Source organism: Drosophila willistoni, chromosome 3R (genome assembly GCF_018902025.1).
Source record: "Drosophila willistoni isolate 14030-0811.24 chromosome 3R, UCI_dwil_1.1, whole genome shotgun sequence".
Lineage (NCBI taxonomy): Eukaryota > Metazoa > Arthropoda > Insecta > Diptera > Drosophilidae > Drosophila > Drosophila willistoni.
The window spans coordinates 14613084-14624266 of record NC_061086.1 but is presented as its reverse complement, the minus strand read 5'-3'; the positions used below and the strand labels follow the sequence as shown (position 1 = coordinate 14624266).

Sequence of the window (11183 nt, the reverse complement as noted above, 5' to 3'; positions counted from 1 at the left end):
GAACCCCAAGCAGATACTTAAATTTGCTGAAACACTTTTTGTGAAAACATATTTGAATACCTAAAAAAGAACAGTTTAACTAGAACTCTTAATACTCATTAAAAATGTAGTTTCTCAAATGAAGTTTGAAATTTTAAAAAGGTTTTCTATTTCAGTATAGATCTATTTCACAAAACAGTTGCCAGTCGCGTTATTAAATAAGCACACCTCGTATATGCAAAATATAATTTGATTTTGGTTTGTTTCTTTTACATTATTTTTTATTCACTTTGACTGATTTCGGTTTATGCATGTGCATTTATTTATTTTGTTTTATTTCGTATATTTTTTTTTTTTGGTTGCTTCTTTTTTGCGCCATTCCGACAAAGCAATCAAAAGTCCTCGAAAATTTTTATTAGTCTCTAAATTATTAAAAAAAGAAACTGAATGCAATTTTTGAAAAGAATTTTTTTTTTATATCTCGCTTTTTTATATCTACGGGGGTCATACATACATATACATATGAGTATGGACGTGCGTTTGTGTCTTTGTGTGTGTGTGTGTTTGTTCGCATTGCAGTTGTTGTTGTTGTTGCAGACAAAATTTGTATGTAAATGAAATGCAATTTGCATTTTAAGTGAGTCGTTTAGACGCCTAATTGAAATTGTGCTACAATATATTGAAATAAATATTAAAAGAAGAGGCAAATAAAGATGAAGTGAAAGAAAATGGCTCATAAAATCCATTTAAGTCGCGTTAAACGAACAGTTGAGAGAGAAAGAAAATTTATTATCATCATTTGACCACGTATGGTATCTGATACTTTTTCGTTTTTCTCTGCTTTAGTGTGTGCCATTAAAATTAACTACAGATTGCTTGAGAATGCAAATTAAATCGATTTCTGTCCAGATGTCAGATGTGATTGACTTTAGATTTATTTATAAAAGAAAAGTAAAGGATAAAGTGGCTGAGGTTAAATAAATCTTATTTGCTTTGTTAAAGTTTTCTTCTAATTTAAACAAGCAACGAATTGATTTAAAATGAAAGTAAAATTTATTGAATATTAAGTCAAATGCAAATTTCAAATGGTGGTAGCCTTTTTTATCTAGAGTTTCCTTTTTATATTTAAAGCAAAACTCTTAATTTATAAATATTAATAACTTGTAGCCCTAAGAATCCCAAAATTATTATTTTCATGTCGATTATCTATTTGATTACCATGCTTAAGTAAACTTTTAGCCAACCATTAATTTCCATGACATTTGATTCCTGACATTCTCCATTTTCTCTTTTGCCCCACTCATTGTAAGTGTATAAATTAAATTACTTGGGTAATAATTTGATGTGGCCAACGTTTTATCAGGACAAAGCCACAGAAATTCAGCAGCAGTAGCTGCTGCTGAAGCATCAAATAGCCGCCAATTTGATTGACAGAATCACAATGTCGGCACTGACCAGACCAAGCCAACGCAGAAAACCAGGTTCAGGTCTAGGTCTCGGGCCAAGTTTAGGGCAGGGAGGTGAAGACATTTGGCCAATTAAATGCTTTGCTGCGAAGTTCATTGAACAACATCGACTTTTTGTTGCTGTTATGCCAAGAAATCAATCATTGAGCCCGTCTTTGAGAAGAACGGCATTTCGCATGAAAATTCGCACCATTAATTCAATGACAGCAGGTCAGCCCGCCAATCTATACATACCTACATAAAGAAATAAATATATATACATATATATATTTATCTACTGGGCAGCAAAAAGGGCGAATTAATAAACAGAAATCAGCAATCACAGCAAAAGTCAATCAGAGTTCAAATCAATATAAATGCTTTATTAATAGAACCAACAACAGGTTACAGAAAACGAAATATTCAGCATGAATTTTGATTTAAGATCGATTTATCATCATTTCCCAAAATTAGTATCAACAAAATATTATTAACCAAAAGTGCTTATAAGTACTTCTATTTAGATAAAGAAATTACCCAAGCATTTATGAAATTTATTCAGAACTTTGCACTTGTCATACGTTTTGGTAAAACGCCACATCGATAAGAGTCAATTGAATACTTTGATCAGGTTTGTTTTATCATTTTCTAATTGGGGAATTGGTTTTTTTACAATGTTCATAAACGTATGTTTTCAGTTAAAAGAAACTGAGTCAAACTACCAAAAGTTTTTTTTTATGGTTGGAATGAATTAGCCACTTTTGGGTTAAAACAATTAACACTTTTCTTATTATAGCCTTTTTGTGTTAGACTAATGTGGCTAAAGTAAATGTCATACAAATGAATTACAAAAGGAGTTGAAATATATAGAAGACACGTGTGAATTCTCACAAAAGTCTGTACAAATAATTCTTGACTATAATGATCGGTCACGACTAGAGTCTTAGGTCAAGAACTTTGCTTTTATAATTTGGTCTTTCGGATTGCATAACAAAACGTGAATTTTTTAAATGGAATTAAATGAAACATTGTCGTTATAAATCGAGTTGGAGTAGAGAAAAGAATTACTAAACAAAATAGAGTATTCAAAAAGTCAACCCATAAGCATTATCTTTTTAATGTTAGAGTATTCAAAAAGTCAACCTATACGCATTATCTTTTCAATGTTTTCGTTCATGTGGAAGCCCATTTATGAGTCCGATAATATAGATAGTTATTTGTTGTAGTTCTAAAAATTGGTATAATTATTAATTTTATAGATAGTGAGTGCTTGCAAAAACACAATAAAGAAAATAAAAACAAAATCAAAATTATCAGTATTATAAGTGTTTTGTGATTTCGCTATACTTTATCAAGGTTAACATGGCCCAACAGTGCGTGCATACGTAGAAATTGTTGATTGGAACTTAATTAATGCTGATTTAGGTAGAATGAGGCCTATAGTATAAATTAGTCATGAATGGACTTGAGATAGTTAAACAAATTCCCAAGTTTCCATTGAATAATTTCACCAAGTGGAATATGAAAACATCACTCAAGGTTTACAAAAGTTTTCTCAAGCCAATAATTATTAACTAATGATGTTTAATCGTTAGTGAGACAAAAATCAATTTAATAACTTATCCAAGTGGGACAAACAAAACTAACAAAACTTTCCATTCACATATTTGCTTGAGTCAAAAATTTTGAATTTCATATGCAACTTTTGTTTGTAAAACTTTACCAAAATTTTATCTAACAATTATAATAAAAAAAAAAATTCATGTGATAATTTTGCTGTTGCTTTGATAAAACTCTATCTGCACAAATAAACCTACACGATAAAGTCGGGGCTATTTCCTTGGCGTACTTTATAATCATGTGAATCGTTTGTGTATGTATCTGTACAGTTGACGCTCATTATCATGGATCTTGGCCGTTAATTATAAAACTTGGAGGGAAACAAAATTAAGAGAAACACTTTTAAGCTGCTCTTTATGGCATTTTAAAAGAGAGAAACCTGGTGGAGGGGTGAGACTGAAGAGGGGGACTGCTGCGGGGGTTAAAGTGCTGTTGTTTGACTTAAACAAAAATGTGGCCTGATCGGTGTCGTCATGCCATAACAAAAACAACAAAAAATAACAATTACTCACATGTTTGGAAAGGCGGTATACCAGTCCATATGCGATATATTTCTCGATATCGATGAGTCAGAGTGTTTTGATGTTAGGCTTAGACGATTATTATTCGGAATGATGCCGGTGAATGAATGACAAGCAAATGTATTTCTCATCTCGATGAATTTACACAGAATTGTTCAATATGTACATCAATCAGAATTGTTCAATATGTACATCAATCTGTCAATACAATGTGTGGGTATTGTTTTTGCTGTGTAAGCGTGTCATAGGTTTGTCTAATTTGTTGGCCAGTAAATCACGCCACCCGCTCTGTATACACTTTCTTATAGGGCATATGGACTATGTCATCTAATCATATACTTTATAATCCTTTTATTTATTTTAAAAGTTAATGCAGATACCAAAATAGGAATGCCATACAACATATTCTCAGGTATGCAAGTATACGTCATGAGATGATATAATGTTTTGATTTTATTTGCTTTTACCGCTCATTGATGCCAAAATTGTTTGCGAATCGTCAACATTGCGAATGAGTAATATTTTGTAATGCAGATAAAAATAGAATTTTAATTAACAAAAAGAGGAAAATGAATAATATCAAAAGCAGGAATTACATTCTAGTTCATTTTCTAATAACACAGATGACTCGCCAAAATGTGGTTTTGTTTTAGTTTACTCCTAATACCGTTTTAATTCAAAATTATCGCTTTATTATCGATTTTATTTCTATAAATCGAGTTTAACTAAAACCTTTTAAGAAGATATTTTTGCACCCAAAATCATATGACTACTACTATAGTCTTTCTATAACTGAAAGTAATTGTTTTGGCTTTAGACCTACTCAAATGTTAAGTAACTAACTACTCTCTTTAATGTTTACCAACTGAGTGAGGTGCTAAATTCTCCTTATCACACCTTGGCCACCCCACCCTTTTTCAAAAAAAGACAGTTAAAACCCATTTAACATTGAAATCTCATTGTTTTGCATGTTATGATTGCAAAATAAGTCAAGAGGAGACTTGTTACATAGAGACATAAGTAGATGCAACAAATGTACAATTTGTTGTTACACTTTTTTGGCTTCATCATTGAAAGTTGGTTTCGGAAACCTGTTTAAGACATAGATATGTATGTATATATACACACCGAAACATACACAGACATATTTAATTATACTAAATAATGAACTAAATGCCCTGAAGCAAACTCTTGCATATATGCAAGTATCTGCACGTGAAAACTGCTACCCTAATTAGCCAAGTTAATTACGACAAAATGTCTGTGAATGTCTGGATGAGATGGAGAGCAAAACTAAAACTTGTTTTACCAATTCAATTTTTCAATCAAATCAAAAATGTAACCTCGAGCCACTGGATGTGAGTTGCTTCCTGATGAGACAGATATAGAGAGAGAGAGAGAGACGAGAAAATGGGCCGGAGTTATCTGACAAGGACCTGTCCGGAAAACATTATTCTTTACTTTCTAAACCAATTCCTTATTTAAATGAATACTTCTTGTTTGTATCAATTGACCTAGTTCCTGTTAATGGAACCTGTCAATTGCCCCTCCTTTCTGATAGTTGCAAAAAAAAAAAAGAAAAAAGAATAGTGGCAACTATTTTTATGCCTTGATTGACACTTGATTAGCCCAGTTATCTAACAGTTACAGCGCAATTGCGATAGGCATTAGCTTGTTTGCTAAGCCAGTCATAAATAGATTGCCTTATGCAAGCATATCGATTTATGGCTTAATTAATTTCTGACAGTGTAGCTGATTTAGCCTCTTGCCACCTTTTTGGACCTTGGTTTTGGATTTTATCATGACCCAAGCATTAATTATGTGACTTGCTTTTGCTTTTATTCACTTAACTTGACATTCGCGAGGTTTGTTTTCGACGCCTATTTTGGTGAAGGTTTTTTTTGGCTCTTGCCAAAATGATTGAAATTAACGAAATGTTTTTGAAAATAAAATTCAATTCAATTCAAACAAAATGAAATTCAAAAATTCCATGCAATTATTTTAAGGGTGAATTTAAAAACCTTAAAGTCAGCATTTAATGCTCTCAGTATGGTTTCCCTCTCTTGAGCTCTGACTCTTTTGGAGTTGCTCTCTTGAAAGCTGGAAGATTGATCTTTTAAGTGGCGCTACAGAAAAGAAGCCGGCCGGTGGTTTCAACATCAATTACGAGCACAAAAAAAGAACCAAGTAAAGGAAAAGAGCAACTCGCGGAAAGTAAAAGGCAAACATCGAGAGAGGATGAGAGAAAGAGGCAGAGAAGCAGAGACTAATGGAATGTGTTTGCTCTTATTAATGATGATGATCATGCTGATGATGATGATGAAGATCATTATGATTGAGATTGCAATTGCATTGCCAGACGCTTTGGCTTTTTCGCGTGCATTTAAAACTTGAGCCGTGGCAACAGAAAAAACTCCAACGAACTGTCGGAGTGGCGACCGTATTTGCTGGTGGCATGATCAACAGAAATGCGAGAGGTTGTCTGAAATAGTACCTTAAACATGCTATACACTGGAAGAAAAGATGTGTTTTCTTTTGGCTTAACGTTGCGTGATATTCTGTACCAAGTAAAATAGAAACTCGGTTCAGAGTATCACAAAGAAAACAGAATCTAGAAAAGAAACTCTAGCGAAAAAATAAACAAAAGTTGATAATCTTACTTTAAAAGTGGTTTTAAATTCTACAAAATTCAAAGAAAAGTAAATACGAAATGTAAATATTGTGCAGTTTTAATTGAATTGTATCAAATTTGGATTCAATGAAGGATGCTAAGGTTTCAACCTTATATCTGAGACTTTTAAAGACTTACAAAAGACTTGCGTGGTTTATATTTGACTTTGATGAAGTTTTATGGTCAAGGAGGAATAATTTCCGAGCCTTAAGACGTGTAATCGTAATAAAATTAAAATCTAAGTATATTATTATAAAATAATCATGCTTACATATATCCAATGGCGTTCCAATTTTTCCCGATACATTTAGAAATTTAAAGTCCATATTAATATTGAATAGGCTCGAACTGGCACCGATTTCCGCTGGATTACTACTATTCGATGAGCTTCTGCTGCTATTTGAGCCACTGGAGCCACTTAAACTGTTTGCTGCTGCTGGTGCCCAATACTTTAGAATGTCCAGTGGTTGACCAAAAGTTGATGATTTCAATTTCTCCTTTAGGGCTGAGCCAGTGAGATTTTGCATTAAAAAGCTTGTTGTGGGCGTGCCCTGGGCAGTAAGTTGGGCTGCATTAATGGCGGCAGCAAATTTGCTAATACTCAAAATGCTGGTAATGAAAATCAAATGGAACGATGAGGTAAAACTGAAGCTAATCAGCTGTTGCACTTTGCTCTGATAATTGATGCTGCTGCTAAAGAAGAATGGACCGACTTTATGCAGGTTATCTGTTGTTGTTGTTGTTGAAGATGAAGATGTTGCAGGCTCCTCTGCCGTCGTTGTTGCCGATGATGAATGCAATTCGGCGGCCGGTGCTACAGTTAGTGTTGTTGTTGATGGATCGATTGAGATTTCGTTATGATCTCTTAGGTCAATGGCAGGAGGTAGGCAGCAAACTCTTGCCATTTTTTTGTGGAATGGACTATTGTTTTTTTTTATTGTTGTATTCTCTGAAATTAACATTATTTTTGCATTTGCAATTTTAAACGCCACATTTATAAATTTTCCGTTATTAAATAACAGAGCGCAACAGTTGCCAAAAAGAGAGGTAAAAGAAAAGCTAAAAGCAAAACATAAAATTTCACCCAGAGAGCAAGAACATACATACATATATATGTACATTGTATATTTGTATTTTTGTTTTTTTGGCAAAGCGAACAAGTGTAAAACGGAACGCACAATAAACATGCGAAAAAGAGCCATGACTAAAAAAAGAAACATCATACGATGTTGCACAAAAATCGAAAAGAAAAGAGGAAGCAGTCAAAATACCAAGGAAAAAAGTACACCGAGGGTCGACATAACTTAATAGTATAACAAAATTTTAATACTCTTTTTCGGAACATTATATATTATGAATTTGCATGGAAAACGTCTTTAGACACAAGAATTTGAATTTGAATTTGAATATTTAGAACTGGTTCGAAAGGAATATCAGTTTTTCAATCGAAATAGAATAAAATATTGTAAAATCTCAGTAAAAGAAGATCTGCTGATGAAGAAGACATATGTTTAATATCCGAAAATTTGTTCCAACGACTTCCTCTGAGTGGATATACCCATTTATTTATGTTAGAGCATTAAAAATTGTGCAAACTAAGGGCGACGACTTGGTTGGTCAACTGTCTAGGAGAAGGGGGGGAACTGTCGGCGGTTATTCAAGTTGAACGGGTAAAGGGTTAATGTTAACCGTACAGTGTTTCTCTCTGTTTCACTCTAACTTTTATGTTTTACTTTGCATTTGGCTCTGTCATACTGAAAAATGGATTCCACTGACGACTGTTGTTGGCTCCAAATTGCTGTTATTGTCGGAGTTAAAGGTGTTTGGCTTGTGGGTTGCGGGTGGTGCTGGTGCCACAAGCTCCACAGCTTATCATTTCTTGTAAGCATATGATAACCCAAAAGAGCTCCGGTATGTGTCACGGTAGCTTCTGCCACTTGAATTGAAGTACCGCCAAATCATGCCAACCGAATTTCTACCATTCAAAAATGTGGAGAGTTCACTTCAAAATAACTTAAACATTTTTGACACAATTTCCTAATTTCATATTTTGCTTCTCTTTTTGCAGTTTTCTCTTTCTCTTTTTGGCAAAGTCACGTGTTAGCTTGCTAATTAGTTGTGTGTTGACGTAACATATCGAATCTAAATCAATTCTTTTCATACATTTTTCTATTTTCTTTTCACTTGTCACTGTTGTAATTTACAAATGAACACTTTGCTTCTTATTTATTCTATTATTTTTTTTCGCTTTAGTGTTGTTTTGTTATTTATTTGCACATAAAAAATTTCTCAAATTTTTTTCCGGTGCTTTTTTCTATTTTATTGGATACGCAAACTATGATCGATCGATCCACTATCAACGACACGACTGTGCACAACGCACGACGATATACGACTAAACAAATACATAGCAGAATTTCAATGTTGAGCCAATTGTATCCAATGTGTAAGATTTCATAAAACTTCGGCTCCCCATCGGCTACACGAAAATGCGGCCGACTACAGCGAACCGACGATCGCCACGCGTACAAAACTGTGCGCTGAAACCCACCTGTGGCATCCCAAGAAAGGGGGAAAAACAGAAAGAGTAACCCGGAGAGAATCGACTATGAGAGAGAGATAGAGAGAGAGAGAGAAAGAGAGAGAGAGCGGCAAGCGTAGCATGTGGAGTTGGAGCAAAACGTCATCGGTGGGCTCGTCATCATTCCTAAGAGATGACATTGAAAATTCATTATTAAGAGAGAGAGAGAGCAGCAGGTGGTTGCATTGGAGTAAAAGATCTCTTCCAACTTACATCATTTGTGGAATGTAATCTCTCTTTTTTTTTTTTGGAGGTGTGTTCGTTTCAACAATTATCTACTACGATAGGCAATTTGTAGTATCATAGACTAAATTGCTTGTTGGCATAGGTTAGAGGCCATGGGCATATTATATAGCCACTCGATATGCTAATTGATTTCGTTCTTAGAGTACCGTACCACAAATTTGAGTTTCCATGGTCATAACTTGGACAAATCTCAACTAATTTTAATTGGTTATGCCGACAATTTTGCATGTAATAATTTTTTTATTGGATTCAAATTTAAGATCAATTTTCTAAATTGATACAATAAAGTGATATGGTTAGTTCTCAAAGGTCAAGTGCAGGAAAAAAGCCTGAGAGATCAGTTTTAAAGATAAAATAAACCATAAAACAATAGTCCATAGTAAATTTCTCGAAATTTGTGCCTTTCTATACTCACCTTTGATTCCAAAACAATTTAGTTATTCATTCATTTTGGTTTTTGGATTAGCATAACAATCCATGTGTAACGGTAATGGCAAAATTAAGTATAAACAAGAGGGCCGGGGCTCACTTTGACCGAATCAAAGTTTGTATACCCTTGCAACTTTTTTGGTAACTCTTTCCTTACCATTAAAGTGGAAAAACGGCTAATGTTTGCGAAAGAACGGTTTACAATCTTAGCATAGGAAATAACGAAGATATTGATCAAAGTCACTGTTTTCCACCGATCTTTCCTATGGGAGCTATGTGATATAGTCACCCGATCTTTATCAAATTCGGCACAGTCGTTTATAGGTGTAATAAACTTACCAATATTTAATTTCACGAGAATAGCTCAGAAAATAACGAAGTTATTCAGAAAAGTCACTGTTCGTGACTTTGCCGTTTGTATGGGAGCTATATGATATAGTAGTCCGATCCGGCTTAATCCGAGATATACAACCCCTGCAGTATATACAAGCCTACCTTCAACTCAGTATCTCCAACGTTCTAGAAGAAGTTTGAGTTGATCCAGACGGACGGACGGACATGGATATTTAAACTCCTCTAGTCGAGCTGATCAAGAATATATATACTTTATATGGTCGGAGATGCTTCCTTCTATGCGTTACACACTTCTGACCAAAATTAATATACCCTTTTTGCAAGGGTATAAAAAGAATTTCTTTGTTTTTGTTTGTGGCATTACATTTCTAATGCTAAGTCAGTTTGACGTATTGTTCTTCAATGGAACAAACTGTGTGTTGTAATGGATTTTTCCACATTTAAAGAATTGTGAAATTCAAATGATAGACCCTAATTATTTAAGTGATTTCTTTACATTTTATATAATGTTTTAATTAACTTGTTCCAATTTCAATGTCTAAGTTGTTTCAGTTGAAAGTCGTGGCTACGAAATTTAATTCAATTGAATACCATGTTTTCATTAAGTCCCATCTAAGATTACATTGCCAATTTGTTTTCCATATACTTATTAGAATATCAAAGAAGGCGCTGATCTAGTTAAAATTTATATACATATGAATCTGAGAGAGAATATTTTTATTATGTAAAATCAGTCGCCACGAGCTGTGTTATATCTTATAAGTATACAAATTTTTACAAAATTCTTACTGCATTTAAAATGGTGAGTAGAGGTAGTTACCTTCAGTTGATTAAGTATGTACTTACCATCGGGCATAAATTAATACGTTGGCAGGCCATCCAAGAGAATCCCAAATCGGAGTTGATCAAATATTTAAATATAATGTTGGCCTTTAAGTATGGTTATCAAAAGTTTAAGGTGATTGCTGCCGCTGCTGCTGCTAATGGTGCAGACGATGCCATTGTCCTGAAGTCCTATGATGGCGATGCGAGCGATGACGAGATCCACGAACTGAAAACTTACCTCGAGGAGATGCGTAACTTGTATTATGCCGTACTCGAGGGATAGCCTGCACTCAATTGGAAGTTAAGAAGAAATGATGGCGCGGTATTGGTAGTAGTATATATGAAATTTATTTCAATTATCATTTAGTTTCTGTGGTTTTTTTTCACTTTGGGAGAACATATGTACACACTTAACGATTATTATAAAGTTAACAAAACATGATAATACGCGTGGTACTTTGATAATAGTAATTATATATAGTAAACGATACATTTTCTGTTTCTTTCAGAAC

The 11183-nt window shown here is 33.8% G+C and overlaps 1 protein-coding gene across 4 annotated transcripts in view; it reads right to left on the bottom strand.

Moving 5' to 3' along the window:
• Nucleotides 1-8635, bottom strand: part of LOC6650247 (low-density lipoprotein receptor) — a 36293-nt gene extending 27658 nt beyond the window's left edge. For 3 of the 4 annotated variants that reach the window (XM_023179917.2, XM_023179915.2, XM_023179918.2), the window contains exon 1: nt 6508-7185. In XM_023179917.2, the coding sequence (XP_023035685.1) occupies nt 6508-7141 (634 nt within the window). In that variant the 5' untranslated portion in view covers nt 7142-7185. Of the gene's footprint in view, nt 1-6507; nt 7186-8399 lie in introns of those variants that run through there. The other variant, XM_023179916.2, reaches the window with a different exon arrangement.
• Nucleotides 8636-11183: the final 2548 nt, after the last annotated feature.